The sequence below is a fragment of the Cucurbita maxima genome, unplaced genomic scaffold, assembly GCF_002738345.1.
Source record: "Cucurbita maxima cultivar Rimu unplaced genomic scaffold, Cmax_1.0 Cma_Scf00004, whole genome shotgun sequence".
NCBI lineage: Eukaryota > Viridiplantae > Streptophyta > Magnoliopsida > Cucurbitales > Cucurbitaceae > Cucurbita > Cucurbita maxima.
Genome location: NW_019272020.1, coordinates 2,386,940 through 2,404,345, shown reverse-complemented (window position 1 = coordinate 2,404,345; position 17,406 = coordinate 2,386,940). Strand labels below are relative to the sequence as shown.

The following is a 17,406-nucleotide window of genomic DNA, read 5'->3' as shown; positions in this document are numbered from 1 at the left end:
ATACTCTGAATTTGTGAGTCAGCGATCGGTGTCGGGCAGTCCTGGTGGTCAGTTAGGGGCAGTCTGGGTGGGCCCAGGTCGCTCCCTCGATCCTCGGGCGCCCTTCCTTCAATCACCTTCTCTCCTCTCACTCCCTTTCATTTTCCAAATTCTTAAGATTCTTTTCCATTCCATTTACCGAATCTTTGTGAAAATTCTTCCCCTCTTCTATTATTTTCTTTTTTCTATTTTCTATTTATCTTTTATCTGTTCTTTCACCTCTATTATCATTCCATCCATTTCCCCTCCTAATTACTAACCAATATGGACCCACATCCACATATATTTTCTATATCAATAATTAATATCATATTTCATCTCCTCCTAATTTAATTTTCCAAATTAATATAATATTTGTCCCTTACTCAGACATCTAAAATATATGATTGGGTAATAGTAAATTTTTTAAAATTACCATCAACTTTTGCCCCCTTAATTTTAGGATAAACTAGGTTTTGTTGTCTCTATATTTTGACTTTTATGATAATACTTTAAAATGTTTCAATAGGTGAGACATGGACAGGTAGGAAGCTCTCATGCATAGATTCTATATCTCTATCAAACCTCAATTTACAAATAATTTTTCAATTACAAAAAGTTGAATATCTTTTTAGCGTCTTAATAATTTGCTTACACTTGACATGGTAAGTAATAACTAAAGAAAAAACAGAAGATTTGTGGATAATAAAGTGATAGATTAAGGAAAAATAAAAGGTTAATAATAGTAAAGTTGGTGAGTGTGGTATATGAAATGACATGACAAGAATGCATGGCATGGGATGTGATAGGAATCCCACATTTTATATGGACCCCTTCCTGTGTCGCCCACTCATACATCATCGTGACCTTTTTTCAATTAATTAAAACTCTCGTCCATCTCAATTTTGAATTCACCTTCCTCAAAAGGCCTCATATCAATGGAAATAGTATTCTCCACTATTCTTATTATTATTATTTTCCAACATTCCCTTCCCCCTTTCAATTTGCCTCCTCTGTCGTTTTCATAATGTCAACAACATCCAATTCCCTTGTCTAATTTCTGTAATTTCTTTTTTAATTATTCAAACCAACCTCACTTTTTTCAAAATAAAAATAATAATAATAATGGGTATAGGAAGATTTAGAGGATATGTCCAAAGGTGACAAAAGCTGGGAAATGGAAAGAATCGTCCTTGCACCACCACCCATACATCTATCATGTCTTCCCTCTCCAAACCAATAAGCTTTTGCATGTGCCCTGCCCCCTCCTCCCTCTTTCCTTTTCTTTTTCTTTTTCATATCAACTATTTCCAAATATTACTATTCTCACACTATTTGTTGAGTGACGTGCAGACGATCATGAGTTTGAGACATTTTAGAGAAGCTAAAAGTAAAATCACAAGAGTTTGTGTTCAAATGAGACAATATCATACCATTGTGGAGGACTATAGTTCTTAACAAAAACCTGATTGGCTAAGAAAAGAAAAAAAATCATAGTATTAAGAGGAAGTTGAACAAAGAAGAATTTTAGTGATTTTCCAATACATAAATAAGATGAAACATGTTAAGATTCAAAATCAAACATCATTTGATTAATTATTTATTTGGATTGACCTTTCGAGTAGTATAGTCAACAAGATGAGATTTTTAATATCAAAAGACGTATCACTATTTTCAAAAGTAGTATCGACCAAATTATCGCTATTTTTGACTTCATTTGTATATGATATACAAATGATTAATAAGGTTGAAAATTGGAGAAGAAATAACTTCAAAGACAACCACACATTTGAACCAATTTTTATTTTTTATTTTTTAATATCTTTTTTTCTTTTGATTTGGTGACGTAAAAGAACCCTTCTTTTTATAATTTGTGTACGTAATGAATTGGACATTGAAGAGAGATGGGGGACATAAATATAAATTTATGACATAATAATGGAAAGAAAACATTATCCCGAAACGAGGAGTCAAATATTGGCATTGAAAACGTAAAAAAGAATTAATAATTTATTTATTATTATTTTATTTTTTAAAAAAAAGGGCAAGAGACAGGCAGGCACCCAATCATATCAACAACAAAAGGAATCCAACCACAGTCCCCACCTCCACATTGTCTTATTAAATCCCACTGTACCAAGAAAATCCATTGCCCATTCACCTGGGGCCATCTTTTTTTTAAAAAAAAAAAAAAAAAAATTAATTAAATAATATTTTCTTTATTCTTATTATAATTAGAAAAAGGAAAAATTATGTTGATTACATTAATTTCGTGTGTAATGATTAGAATGTTGTTTCACATTTAAGCTAAATTGTTGTTATTTTTGGATAATAACATTTTAACGGTAAATGTTTGCTGAATCCACCCCACTTAATATGGAAAATAGTGGTGAGAGTTCTCTTATTTATAATTATTTATCGAATACAGAAATATGGTAAATTACAAATAATATGGAAAAAACTAAAGTTAAATAATAAATTTAAGGTTAAATTTCATAACTAAATTAAATAATAAAAAATACTCTTGAATTATGAATTAGTTTTAATTATACTTTAAGGTTAAATTAGATTTTGATTCGTATTAACCGAGGTAAGTGAGGAAGCTCTTTTAGGGCGAAGGTAGAAGTACCGGTTTTAGACATGAAAAGAGAAGGAAGTTAATTAGTATGATCTTTATCTCGTTGGAAGGAATTTGTAGTGGCATTTACAGTGAAGTAGGATGCTTTAATTCTCTTTCGGCGCTTAATTGGAGTAATACATTCCAACTCATATAGAAAAGAAAAGCAAAGGAGTCAGATCATCTCCAGGTTGAATCACTAAATAAGTAGGCATATAAGGAACATTCACGTTATTCACGAGTACAGTCGTTAAATCAAGTCTATATGAATAAATCTAAATATAAGAAAAATTAGGGAATAAGATTAAGAAAATGTAATTGAAAGAGGCTTATGATTTTAAGAGCAAAAGCCTAAAAAAAAGTTGTTTTAAAAGAAACCAATGGGAAGTATCAGTAACCTAGAAAACAAATTATTGTGTTAACGTCTGTGGTTCTTGTCTAGTACACCAGAAGGCTGACGGCTCCATGACCGAAAGCCCGCGGTACAATGGAAGGCCCCTTGTTAAGGATATTTAGTAATAAATTATAGTTTACCATATATATTATATTTGATATTTTATTATAAGGCAAATATCTAATATTTACTTTATTACCATAGACATCTTTCCATTTATTGTTATTTCTATTTATTACTATTTCCATATCTTTGTAATTTATTTGATTATAAATAAGATAACTTTCGCACCATTTTGGTGTGGTAGATCAATCAAACATTCACACTCCTATAACGAACACCCTTCAAACTCCATCAACCCCCGAGAACTCTACACCTACTTCAGAGTGACACGTACTTTGACAAAGAAAGGTTCATGTTAATTATACGCATACCCTATGGCTACCCAGCCATGGCTAAGCCAAGTACACTTGAGCTCAAAATGGTGCCATGTGCAAGCAACCGCAGGTCTGCTTCTCTCTCAAAACTCCTTCATGAAGCTTGAAAACACCCACCCATATCACGGCAGCGCCTTTTCTTGACATTTGACAACCCCATGGCCCCTGCATTGACACGCCATGACGCTCCATGCTCAGAATCTCTGGCTCTACAGTCCCATTTGGGCGAGCATGGCTCCATAACTTTTCTGAACGAGGCGTGGTAGGGGCTGAATGTGACACCCCTAATTAGAGCGCGCTTCCACTTCAAGGCCCATTGGGCCTAAACTACAACCTGACCCATTTTGTAGGCCCATAGAGGGATTAAAAAATTCAGTTTTTTGTTTTTCATTTTATTTTATTAATAAATAAATAAAAAAAAACTCATGGTAACTATTTTGTTTTCTATTAAAAAAAAAGGATTTTATTAGACTTTTTTTCACAAAATAAAAACTTAATTTTGTAGAACTTGTCATTTAACTAATTTGTTATAACAAAAAAATTGACTTTTCCTTTTGTATTAAATATAATATGGACAAATTAAAAAGACATAGAAGGCGTCTCCTTGAGTTCTGCCCAGAAATGATGAGTTTTTGTAATTCAGAAAGCTAGGGTTTCCATTCCGCGATCAGACTGCGATAGGAACCTCGCCATATCCCAGTGCCATGAATTGTGAAGTCTGCCAACTCAAAGAACTGGTACTCTCTTCTTTTCTCCTCGCGTAATTTTGTGTCTGAATTCCAAGTGTCTCATTTTCACCATCGCCGTCGTGTTAATGGATTTCAATTGTGGCTTATTCGATGTAGGAAGTTGAGCAGTTCGAGATACGCGAAGTTCTGCGCTGTAAGTCTATGCCTTTTGCTTACTGTTCTTAAAAAATAAAAAATAATAATTGGCTGAACAGATTATAAATCGTTCATCTGTGTTCTGTGTGATCCGATCTAGTTCGGTTTAGTGTATTCCAACGAGTGTCAAAGTTTTGGGGAATAGAGACGTATTTATATACTATCATGTTGTGTCCCGAGAGCTCTAGAGTTCATTTTCATTTATAATGCTTTGTATGACGTGATCAAATATGCTTCGATTTCTCAGTCAACTGGGGAAAAGTTTTAATCCGCTCAGATGAGAGTGAGGAGTAAGCGTTTAGGCTTTAGTTCATTTTTTGTTCTGCTTTTAGTACAAAGTACACTCAGCAAAAACTGACATGAGTTGAGGTCACTCAGCCATTTGAGCCGGTTCCAGAAGCTTTATTGGCATCACAAACGCTGCTAGAAGAAGGTTGCTAATAGAGTTAAATTAGTATACGAGGTGGAGCCATAGAGAAGATGGTTGGAGTCTGATAAAATGGCTGGGGAGAGTTGTTACTAGCAAGTTTGGGTTTTTGGTTTGGTAGTTGGTTTTCTATTTTCCAATTTAGTTGTTTAATTTTGAGTTTCGTTCACTGTGGAGATGTTCAAGTTCAATGCATCTTTTTTTGGATTTTTGGGCTGTTTTTCCATGTCTCCAACTTGGAGCTTGTTGTTTTATCATTTGGTTGATGAAAAGTATTGTTTCAAAAACTAGCACATTGTCGTGAATAAAGGGCGTAGGCAATGAGGACGGGACATTAAAAGTGTTGTACTTAGTTTTTCTTAGGTGGAGGGGAGGCTTGTAGGTTCCTCCAATAACCTGGAGAAATATCTTTCTACTTTGTTGGTTCAATATATTTTCATGGATTTTTTAAAATAGGAAACAAAAAGAATACCTTTAAAACGAAGAAGCTGTAAAAAACCGCTCCGGCTGATATTAATTAGAGTATGGCTATACTTACTCAAGAGATTAGAGAACATGAATCAACAAGAGTTGAGTAAATTTTCTCCCAACGAGTTCTGTAGTATATCATCTTATCTTGAAAAATGATATCTTTCATTTCCAACTACTATTTCCAAAGGGGGCAGAGAACTCATGCTATCTTGGTTAAAAGGAACGGTGGATGATCTGGATTTTATTCTCCAATAACTTCTGTTACATATGACCTTTATTGTTGTGTTGACCAATTGGCTTTATATCAAAACATCATTATCAAACTTCATAGGAGATTTACTGCTAAAGTTTGACTGGTGCAAATTTTGAAGAGAGTTTGATTATTCATATAGATGATGATCTGAGAGTTCTTGATATTTTTCCTATGGTGCCTGATGGTTGTCAAGTTTTATTCATTGTGTTATTAGGCTAGATGTCTCTACTCAGGATTTCACCCAGAACAGTTGTATAATAGCTCTGGTGTCATGTCAGTGTATGGAAGAATTGTATAGAATACAGTTGCAGAGAGCGAGATAGAATACAGTACAGAAGAATTGGGTTTCCTTGAGATTTTTTAGGAAGAATCTATTTTCCTTCACTTTTTTAAGCCAAAGTTGAAAAGAAATCTATTGTTTTTAGTTTTCCAAGATTGGCATGTTATTATGTCTGATATACTCTGTGGATGTTTGGTGTGCCTTTGTTTTTGGAGTGACATGATTATATTGCCTCTTAGCATAATTTTTTCGTTTGCATTTAGCTATATTTATTGTTGAACTCAAGAAATCTTTTACGTGTGAAAAACTATCAATGTGTTTGTTTATCATATGATAATGCTTGTTCGACAATACTTCAGGCATACTACACACAATTGTATTTCATCGAGCTTTAGGTCTTGTTCGGCCCAAAGACATTGATTTGGAGCTTTTTGATATTACTTACGTAAGTCTCAACTCATTAATTGATTAGTTATTCTGTTTGGAAGTATTGTCAATATTCAGTTTTTATTTACAGTTTCTGATGGTTAGTAAAATATGAAAATTTTGCACACATCATGTTTTATATATAGTCTCATACAACCCGACAGCTCTGTGCATAATTCTTATTAAGAGAATTCCAAGAGGAAGATACAAAAATGATTCTTTCATCTCAAACATTCCCTTGTTCATCCATCTTGTGGAAGGTCTTGTGTTTCTTTCTAACTAAATCTCCCATAGAATAACTCTAATATCATCAAGCCAAATGATCCCTTTTTCCTTCCTTTTCTCTTCCTCGACCCCTACTGTATGCCTTTATTCTTAAAGCAGTGATCTCTTATCACATACCGATTGTTTATTTTATTTTATTTTTACTCTTTCACGTTCATCAATTTGACTGAGGCTTAATTTGATGCACTCAAATGTAATTGAGTCCCAGATTCTTCCAGTCTTATGGATCTGCATTGTATGCATTTTTTTTCTTTCTTGGTGACTTGCACAATTATGTTTATTACTGTATAGGTGCAATGTGGGGATGTTGAAGTTGAGAAAAAGATAGATGAGAAGATTGAGCAGTTCATTAACTGGGTAGAGAAACACCCGAACAAGAAAAGCCAGGTTTTAAGTCAATGTTGAATTTCGAGTGTCATAAGTTTCGTGTAAATGTTGTTTGGTTATTTCTTGCTTTTAACTAATTCCCCATTTTTGTTAACAGATATGTTTGTCCTTTTATCAAGAGAAAAATAAACAGGCCTCTTGGTTCACTAACAAAATTGAACGCTTTTATTGGGAACAATGGTATATCAATTTGCATGTGGCACAACACTTAAAAATACATTCTGCCAAGACTCACCCACAGAAAATTCTAGTTGACCCAGAAGGTACTCTTAATTCTTGCTTTTATTATTATTATTCTTTTTAATACTTCCGGTCTCTCAGGGATGAATTGTTTCTACCGACCTGCCCTTTATGTGCAGAGAGTGAATTGGAGGAGAGAAGCATTCGCAGGACAACACTGGAAGCTTCTCTTCGCGAGGTGTTGTTTCAAGTAATAAAATTTGTGAATGAAAAAAAGGATCATGTTCCTGCCATACCAAGTCCCGATTGTGGTGTTGTTATTTTCCCCTATGAAATAACAATTCCTAGGTGAGTTGAACCAATGAAATTAATGTCATGTCTTTGCATCTCAATTCTCTGTCATTTATATTTTGATTTAAGAAAGCTTTAAAGCTCCAGGATTATACAGCGTGCATATTATTTAATGGTATGTTTGCCGATGGCTCAGTTCATCAGATTCTGCATTTGGAATGGACATGATCAAGAGGATGCTGCAGACTGGACACCCCACTATGCTGAGCTGATTATCAGAGTTCTGGAGCTACACCAGTAAACTCCCACATCTTGTCTTTATAATAGTTCCCCTTTCTTTTACATGCTCTCTCTAGCTACGGCATATTTAGAGTCATAAAAAAGATGATAAAATATTAGCGGAGTCCAGGAAACTTGGGGCATCGATCCTTCATGCATATGCACATCCACAACCACTATCCATGTTAATACTCTTATCTTCTTCCTTTTCTGTCTTTTACTTGGTCATATTGTGAATATTGACACTAATCACTGTATATACATATTCGATATTCATATGATTAGTTACAATAAGATTATGGGGTGAGTGAGAACCATCATTGTAGATCCTCTGACTTTTATAAGATTGTGCTTATCAGACATGTACTTTTAAATTTTAATCTTTTAATCTTTTAATTATAGACAAGAAGTGTTTATTGATAGCTCGGTCAATTTAATATTTTATATGTCCTGCAAATGATGTTGTTTAATGATTATGTAGTACACTGATTTTAGAGAATTAACTTATGTTTATCGTTATAATTAAATTAACTTAACTTATGAATGATTAAAGTTGACTTTGTTGCCTATTTGACGCCTATGTGACTCCCTTTTGTTTTGAAATAAGGCCAAGCTTGATGATCAATCTTTTAAAAACTTATTAATTCAAATTTAAAAGTTAGGTTAAATTAAACTTACAATTCAAATTTATACTCCCTGTTTTCACTTTTGTGAGGCTGTCTTTTTATTCTTCTTCAAATTCGAAGTACCTCATGTTTTTTCTGCGCGTACTCACGTTCATTTCCCAAATATGAACTGCTCTCCATCGACCCTTCCTAAATTTGCCTTGTTCTTCGAAAATATCTTTGTTAAATAATTTTGATATTTTGTTAAATAATTTTACTAGTCTCCAATCATTTTTAAAGTTAAATTTAATATAGTAAATTTTGTGGTTAGAAAGAGGGTGGAGTAACAATGGTTTTGAAAAGTTGGATTGGGATTATTTTGAAAAGTGAGATGTTAGGAACCACTTAGAAAGAGGGTGGAGTAACAATCGTTTTCAATAGTTGGATGTATGAGAAGCAAATTAGGAACCACTTAGGAAGAGGGTGGAATAACGTGTTCGATCGTTTTGAAAAATTGGATGTATGAGAAGAAAATAAGGAAAAAATAAGAAACCGCTTAAGAAGAGAGTGAATAAAAATGAGAAAGTTACATATGGAAGGATTGAGAAGAAAATAAGGAAGTTGTTATATATGGAAAGATTAATATATTCAAATTATGTTTGGTGGGGCAACCCCACATCAGGAGGATTCCAAATGTAAAACCAAAAGATTAAGCAACATATGTGAGATTTCTAAAAAAAAAAAAAAAGAAAAGGACAAATTAAGGTCGGCCTTGAAATGAAGATATTCAATTTCAATTTTGGTATACATATATGTTATAAACTGACACACACACACCACACACACACCTGCCTTTTCAATCAATAAATAAAGCAGAGTGGGAGAACAACACCGAAGCCATCCAAGAGCTCGAGAAAACAGGGATGAATCCTCACTTTGTTTTAGTTCATGGGGCAGGCCATGGCGGCTGGTGCTGGTTCAAGCTCCTCAACCTCCTCCACTCCGCCGCCTATCACGCCACCGCCCTCGACCTCACTGGCGCCGGCGTCGATCCCACAAAGTTGGAGGAAGTGACCTCTATCCACCATCACGCTCAGCCGTTGATGGACTTCATTGAAGCTCTCCCTCAGCAACAAAAAGTGATTCTTGTCGGCCATAGCTTCGGCGGTCTTATAATCTCTTTGGCCATGGAGGCTTTCCCACATCGGATTCTTGTCGCTCTTTTTGTCACTGCTTATATGCCCCACTTCCTTTCTCCTCCAGCAACTTTAGTACAAAGAGTAAAACAGAACATTAATTTCCTTCACTTTTATTTTTATTTCCGTTTTAAAAGTTTTGATTTTTCTCTGAAAATCTTACTTAATTATGGCTTCTGATTCATACCCAGTTCTTCAAAAGCCTCTCTCCAGAGAATTTGTTGGATTGCCAATTTTTATTCGGCGACGACCCAGAAATGCCAAGTTCTGTTGTTTTTGGCCTTGTTGACTCTGGCAAATCGGATGTCGACGAAAAGAAAAAAAAATTGGCCGAAGGTTTCTTCGAAGGAAAAATTAGCGGAAGTAAAAGGAGAGAGAGAGAGAGATTCGCTGGTAATGCTGAAGACTCAATATATTTATTTTACATCCGTTGAATGGTTTAAATAATAAATCTAATTACAAAAATAGAAAAACCAAATATACACAAATAGAATAAGTGGACGAAGACTCCGCCACTCTGCCAAAACAATGGCCCCTAGAATCACGCTCCTCCATTCGCGTGAACTCATATGTTTTTACAAACCTAACTAAATAAGGCAGAGCTTTTATTTAACAATCTCCTCCTAAAAGCTGTACCTTATTATTTGAACTCCGATCTTTGAGCGTAGTTCTTCAAATTTCACCCGCGCCAGGGATTTGGTGAAAATGTCTCCAAGTTGTTCCTCTGTTCGGATGAAATCAATTTTGATGAGCCCTCGATCTGCACATTCTCGAATGTAGTGGAATCTGATTTCTATGTGCTTGCTCCGGTCGTGCAAAACTGGATTTTTGATCAGGGAGATCGTAGCTTTGTTGTCTATGTATAGCATTGGTGGATCGCTTTCTCTCCCGATGATTTCTTCCATTAGTCGTGCAAGCCAGATCCCTTGAGTTGCTGCCATCGAAGCGGCGATGTATTCTGCTTCGCAGGAAGACAAAGCAACTACCTTCTGTTTTGTTGATTGCCAGCAGATCGCGCCGCCTGAGAGAAAGTAGATCATTCCGCTGGTGCTCTTACGATCATCAACGTCACCGGCCATGTCACTATCGCTGTAGCCGACCAGTTTGAGTTTCTCCTTTTCGCTCCCAGCGCAGTATCTTACGCCCCAGTCTCTGGTTCCGGCTACATAGCGCAGGATGCGCTTGACAGCCACTAGATGCTCCTCCCTAGGTGCTTCCATAAACCTACTCACATATCCAACAGAATAAGCAAGATCAGGACGAGAGTTTACCAGATAGCGCAGACTCCCGACAATGCTGCGGTAATTGGTGGAGTCGACTGTCGTCGTAGTGCCGGCCTTCCTTAGTTGAAGTCGGGCCTCCATTGGCGTCCTGGTAGGATTACTGTCCACAAGCCCAGTTGTGTCCAGCAGCTTTCTCGCGTATGCACTTTGGCAGATGGAGATGCCGGAAGAGTTCTGTTGCACTTCGATGCCGAGGTAGTAGCTGAGCACACCGAGATCGCTCATCTCGAAGTTTTTCGACATCTCCTTCTTGAACCTTCCGAGGACTCCCACGTCGCCTCCAGTGATTATGAGGTCGTCGACGTACACTCCCACGATCAGTCGCTTTTTGCCGTGGCCGTACGTGTACATGCCATGCTCAGAGGCACAACGTTTGAAATTCAGTGACAGTAGGGTACTGTCGAGCTTCGCGTTCCAGGCTCGTGGGGCTTGTCGAAGCCCGTAGAGTGCTTTGTGCAGGCGCAGTACCTTATTAGGGTTGTCGTTATCCAGGAAGCCAGGTGGTTGTCGAACATAGACGGTCTCCTTCAACTCTCCGTTAAGGAAAGCAGACTTTACGTCCATATGGTGAACCTCCCAAGAGTGATGTGCTGCAATTGCCAGCAGGAAACGAACGGATTCTAACCTTGCTACTGGCGCAAATACCTCTTCGAAATCCACTCCTTGCTTCTGGACGTAGCCCTTCGCCACCAGACGAGCCTTGTGCTTCACAACTTCTCCTTTTTCGTTGCGCTTCAGTTTGAAGACCCATTTGAGCCCTATGGCTCGGTGTCCCGGTGGCATATCCTCCAGACTCCACGTCTGGTTCTCAGTGATGGATGTCATCTCCTCCTGCATTGCCTTCCGCCAGCACGGGTTCTTTTCTGCTTCGGCGAAGGTGTTTGGTTCATCTGCACTGACGGCATGTAGTTCGGCCACTTCCTCGAGCTCGCGCGCTGCTAGTCCAGGTGGTTCACCTCCTCCCACTAGGTCATCCATCCTCCGGTACCTAGCCTCCAGATCAGTATCGTGATCGGCATCCAGCGTCGAATCCGCAGTCCGTGGTGTTGCGAATTCCACTGGTTCATGTGGTGCACCTGCTGGCGGCGGTGACGTCTCCTGATGCTGGGCTCCTCCTTCTTCAGGCTCAGTGACGAGGTACTCCACCGTGAATTGATTTGGATTACGGTCTGCCTCGATCACGTCATTCCACTGCCAGAAGGTGCTTTCGTCGAAGACGACGTCGCGAGACACGTGAGCTCGCCCCCCCACAGGATCATAGAGTCTGTACGCCTTGCTCCCGGGTTCGTAGCCGATGAAGACGACCTTCAGCCCCCTGGGATCGAGCTTGGCGAGATGGGGACGTGTTACCTTCATGTATGCGACGCAGCCGAACACGCGAAAATGGTGTACTGTTGGTTTTTTGTTGTACCAGGCTTCATATGGCGTCTTCCCGTCGAGGCTTCGGGTTGGTCTATCTCTAACTCCAGGATGTAAAGACGGTTTGTGGTTCGTCTTGCCTGCGTGAGCAGTCCCGGCCGTCACCAACAATGACCTCGCTGTCCCGACAATGGTCTGATTTCGGCGCTCTACCACTCCGTTCTGTTGGGGGGAGTAGGGCGCCGTTAGGTGCCGTTGTATGCCGACCTCATCGCAGTACTTACTGAAACTTGCCGAGGTGAATTCTCCGCCACGGTCTGTGCGCAGCACTCGCATCTTCTTCTCACATTCGGCCTCCGCTCGCGCTTTAATGCGCTTAACCGCCTCTGCCGCCTCACTTTTCGCTTGCAGCAAAGTCAGCCACATGAAGCGGCTTTTGTCATCGACTAACAGGAGGAAGAGACTCTTACCGCCTGGGGTCGCCGGCTTGATGGGCCCGCAAATATCGCCGTGTACAAGCTCCAATGGCTCATCGGCTCGGTAGGCTGTTCGAGACGGAAAGGGTGTGCGCTTCTGTTTGCCGATGAGGCACCCGTCGCACAGCTTGTTCACGCCTTTGATTTCTGGCAAGCCGTGCACCAACTCCTTCTTCTGTAACTTTTCTAGGGCAGGAAAGTTTAAGTGTCCGTACCTTGCGTGCCACCTCCAAGATACCTCTTCGGTCTTGGCCGAGAGGCTACGGGTTGGTCTATCTCTAACTCCAGGATGTAAAGACGGTTTGTGGTTCGTCTTGCCTGCGTGAGCAGCCGTCGTTGATTATCGCAGATTTTCAGTAGTCCGCGCTCGATGGAAATGAAGCAGCCTGTCTCATCGAGCTGACCCAGGCTCACAAGGTTAGCCTTGAGCCTCGGGATGAAGTAGACGTCGGTCAGCTTGCGATGCTCGCCTCCCTTACTGACGAACAGGATGGTGCCGCGCCCTTCGATCTCGACGACGGAGCCGTCGCCGAATTTCACCGTCCCACGGATCCCCGAGTCGAGCTCGGAGAACGCAGATCTAGCCCCGGTCATATGGTTTGTTGCCCCTGTGTCAAGGATCCATTGCTGGTGCTCGTGTTGCTCGTCCCTTTCGCCGATCTGAGCGAACACTCGCTCCTCCTCCAGTTGAATTGGCTCCCCAGTTGGTATACTACCGATCGCTTCAACCAGGCTCTGATACCACTTGTTGACTCTGGCAAATCGGATGTCGACGAAAAGAAAAAAAAATTGGCCGAAGGTTTCTTCGAAGGAAAAATTAGCGGAAGTAAAAGGAGAGAGAGAGAGAGATTCGCTGGTAATGCTGAAGACTCAATATATTTATTTTACATCCGTTGAATGGTTTAAATAATAAATCTAATTACAAAAATAGAAAAACCAAATATACACAAATAGAATAAGTGGACGAAGACTCCGCCACTCTGCCAAAACAATGGCCCCTAGAATCACGCTCCTCCATTCGCGTGAACTCATATGTTTTTACAAACCTAACTAAATAAGGCAGAGCTTTTATTTAACAGGCCACAACTTCACGACACAAAAACTATATGACGACTGTTCCAACGAGGTGAATTCTCTAAATTTCCCCACTCAATTGCTTTATGGGTATGAAAAAGATTATATTTTCAGCCATACTGTTAATAATTTTAATCTATTAGGATTTGGAGTTGGGGAATCTGTTGATGAGGCCATTCAAGATGTTCTTTGAGGATTTGAAAAAGGAATCCATTCTAACCGAAGTGAAATTCGGGTCGGTGGATCGGGTTTTCGTGGTGTGCGAAGGAGATGAAGTAATGAATAGCGAATTCCAGAGGTCGATGATACAAGAATTCCCACCAAAAGCTGTGAAATGCATCAATGGAGGAGGCCATATGGTAATGCTTTCAAAACCCACACAGCTTTTTCAACATTTGATTGAAATTGGTGAGAGTTTCAACTCAACAAACGAATGTGACCATCAAGCCTTCAACAGCTGCCCTCAATTAAATTAATACCCCCATCACCTTAAATAAAGATGGCCTGCAAGTTTTAATTTCTCAAAAATATTTAATATCATTTCAGTTGTTCTAATGACCACATAGTAATTGAAGTGGAGACAAAATTGATATGAAGACGGGGATTCATTGGGCCAACCAACCCAACCCCCTCACTACCAAAAAGCTTTTTTCTTTAAGAGCAAAAAAACTTCTCTCTATTTTAATATTTTAAAAACTGCTCCCCAGGTTAGTTGATAAATTTTTAGAGAAAAATTATTTTAAATCTTAGGTCTTTTTTTCTCAATATTCTTAATTTTGGCAAAGTTATTCTTATTTTTAAAAATTACCATAATTATTTAAATTTATGGTCCAATTTGGTAAAATTGAAATTTAGGGTTCGACTTGATTATGGTAAAAAAAGATCTTTTATATTATTTTTAAAAATATTCATTTAAAACTCAAAAAATAGATTTTTATATATATATATAAAAGTAAGAGACAAAAAAATGTGAGTGGCCATATACAAAACTTTTGGGTGCTATACAACTTTAAGAATTGACCAGACACTCACGCCCATATAAATAAATAAACAAATATAGACATATGTATATATATATATATATATATATATATATAGATATAGATATATACACACAATTGTCTTCACATTATAATAGGGTAAAATCTTTTACTAACCAATTTGTGAATTTGTTATTTGTACTTCTCATCTAAAAATGCACCATTATTATATAATAATACTTTTGAAGTGTTAAAAGGATATATACCGTAATAAATTTATTATATTTGATATTTTATTATAACATAAATATATATTTATTTTATTTCATTTATTATTATTTTCATATTCTTGTAATTTATTTGATTATAAATAAAATAACTTTTCTATGTGGGAAACTAAATTAAATTTTAATTTTAATTTTGGATGCCGCTGGCCACCGGGTAACGGTGCTGGAGATGAAAAGGTGATTGTAGTGGGTCACAGCCTCGGTGTTCTCACCCGGATGAGATTGCGGGCGCCGTGTTCTTGGCCGGCTCCGTCCCTCACACCGTCCACCCGCCGTCCTATGTTTTAGACAAGCTACCATTTTTCATATTTGTACACTTGAATTAAATAAATATAAAAAGAAAATAAGTAAAATGGAATGCTTTGTGTTTTTGTTCGAATATGAACAATCTCCTCGGTAACCTCACTTTTTCGGCCTTTCCTTTATTGTAACTCTATTTTGTTTTCGTGTCCAAATCGAGAAGTCGAGCCAACCGACCCAAATCAAACCAATGTCGGTCCGCTTAAGGGCATATGTGGGCCGAGTCAGTTAGTTGGCGAACCCAATAAGAGCTCAAACCGGCCGAACTTTAAGTTTTTTAAAATAATAATAATTAATAAATAAATAAATAAAGCGACGCGTGTGGAGAACTGCCGTGTGTTTGTAACTATTAAAAAATAATATTTAATATTTTTTCTAATTTAGTCTTTTTTTTTTATCTCTCTCCTCACTATTTTCTTGTTTTGTTTTTTGTTTTTTTTTCTTTGACATCTCTTTTTTTCCTTTTTCACCATTTTTTTTCTTTTTTAATTTGTGGATGAAATAAAATTTTTTGGTAAAAAATTATATAATTTATTGGATTAAATCTTATTTTAATTTTATTATTTCATTTTAATCTTTCAATTTTTAAAATATCTTCTCAAGTTCCAAAACTTTCAGAAAATTGTAATTAATGGCCTAATTCAGCCATCTAATTAAATTACTAATTAATCCAAAATTGAATAAATTACGACAAATTTAATCGGTATAATAACCCATGAAATATAACGTGAACCAAGTTTTGTCCTTTCTTTCAATTATTTAAATGTCCCAATTCCCCTCTCACTTCATTTCAAAGCTTTCTTAATTTATCAACGGAGCTGTGAGGACATGGAACAGAAGCATTTTGTTCTGGTTCATGGGGCATGTCATGGAGCATGGACATGGTACAAGATCAAGCCACTGCTCGAGGCGGCCGGGCATCGCGTAACGGTGCTGGACATGGCGGGGGCCGGGGTCAACATGAAGGCAATCCAGGAGGTTAAGTCGTTTGTAGAGTATTCAGAACCATTGTTGCAGGCCTTGAGTTGTGTTGGTCCAAATGAGAAGGTGATATTGGTGGGTCATAGCCTTGGTGGCATGAGCTTGGCTGTGGCCATGGAGAAGTTCCCTCACAAGATAGCCGCTTCTGTTTTCGTGACAGCCTTTGTTCCTGATACCCACCACCAGCCTTCTGATGTCATAGAACAGGTACGAAACTTCAAGCAAATTTAAGCCTTACTGAACAAAATCAATACTTTTTTTCTTTTTTTTTTTTGTGTTTATCTTTCAGTTCCGGGAGAGCCTTCCCAAGGAATTCTGGCAGGACACCCAGGTTTCTACTAATGATAAGCCTTCAAGTTGGTTTATATTTGGCCCCAAATGCACGGCCAACAACATCTATCAGCTCTCCCCTTCTGAGGTTTCCTCTGTTTCTCTCTGTTTCCCTCTGTTTCTTTCTTCTTTTTCTCTGTTTCTTTCTAAGGGGTTTTAATTCTTTTTACCACCATTCTTAAAAGGATCTAGCTTTGGCAATGACTCTGATGAGACCAGGGTCACTATTCAAGGAAGATCTGGCAAACGCAGAGAAGTTTACAGAGAAAAATTACGGATCAGTCAAGAAAGTGTATGTGATTTGCAGTGAAGACAAGACGATTTCAAAGCAGTTCCAGAAGCGGATGATTGAGAGTCATGGGATTCAAGATGTGATGGAAATCGATGGAGCTGATCACATGCCTATGTTTTCAAAGCCTCTCCAGCTGTTCAAATGCCTTCTTCAGGTAGCTCACAACTGCATCTGAACCTGAGCTGCCCCTTCCTGCAATTTTCTGTCTGTATGGGTCGGTCCAAGTATCGTTTAATGTAATGTATTTACACTAAATGTCTTCTTGAACCTTTTTTATTTATTTATTTATTTAGAATCGTGAAAATTTAAATCTCCGACCTCAAAAGAATGTTATATTACTACTTCCTACCCCTGATTCAAAAGAAAAAAAAGGAGAAACAACTGTTGAAATTTTTTGTTAGAAAAAACAAATTTTAAATTGAGTTTGAGACATTATTTGGATACAAAATTGAAATATTTTTTCAAATTCTCAGTACAACCTTATCGTATTTAACAGTTTGAATTGAGTTGAATTGAGATTAAAGACAACCACAATTGTGATAAAAGACAGAACTTAGTGGGTGGAGCTAGTGAATAATGAAGACATGTCATCATATTGGAGATTTTAAACGGGT

The 17,406-nt window shown here is 37.9% G+C and overlaps 3 protein-coding genes across 3 annotated transcripts; all 3 read left to right on the top strand.

Moving 5' to 3' along the window:
• The first annotated feature begins 4,037 nt into the window (after positions 1 to 4,037).
• LOC111478858 (autophagy-related protein 101) lies at positions 4,038 to 8,009 on the top strand. Its single transcript, XM_023123359.1, has 8 exons — positions 4,038 to 4,203; positions 4,312 to 4,348; positions 6,141 to 6,226; positions 6,784 to 6,879; positions 6,977 to 7,142; positions 7,239 to 7,407; positions 7,547 to 7,644; positions 7,756 to 8,009. The coding sequence occupies exons 1-7, from the start codon at positions 4,171 to 4,173 to the stop codon at positions 7,620 to 7,622; spliced, it is 663 nt and encodes a 220-aa protein (XP_022979127.1). The 5' UTR covers positions 4,038 to 4,170; the 3' UTR covers positions 7,623 to 7,644; positions 7,756 to 8,009.
• A 1,067-nt stretch (positions 8,010 to 9,076) lies between these two features.
• On the top strand, positions 9,077 to 14,177 carry LOC111478856 (methylesterase 10-like). The gene is made up of 4 exons (XM_023123356.1): positions 9,077 to 9,514; positions 9,622 to 9,709; positions 13,628 to 13,674; positions 13,766 to 14,177. Exons 1-4 carry the CDS (start codon positions 9,158 to 9,160, stop codon positions 14,096 to 14,098), a joined length of 825 nt encoding a protein of 274 aa, XP_022979124.1. The 5' UTR covers positions 9,077 to 9,157; the 3' UTR covers positions 14,099 to 14,177.
• A 1,064-nt stretch (positions 14,178 to 15,241) lies between these two features.
• On the top strand, positions 15,242 to 17,076 carry LOC111477637 (salicylic acid-binding protein 2-like). Its single transcript, XM_023121501.1, has 4 exons — positions 15,242 to 15,285; positions 15,927 to 16,377; positions 16,460 to 16,588; positions 16,686 to 17,076. Exons 1-4 carry the CDS (start codon positions 15,242 to 15,244, stop codon positions 16,965 to 16,967), a joined length of 906 nt encoding a protein of 301 aa, XP_022977269.1. The 3' UTR covers positions 16,968 to 17,076.
• Positions 17,077 to 17,406: the final 330 nt, after the last annotated feature.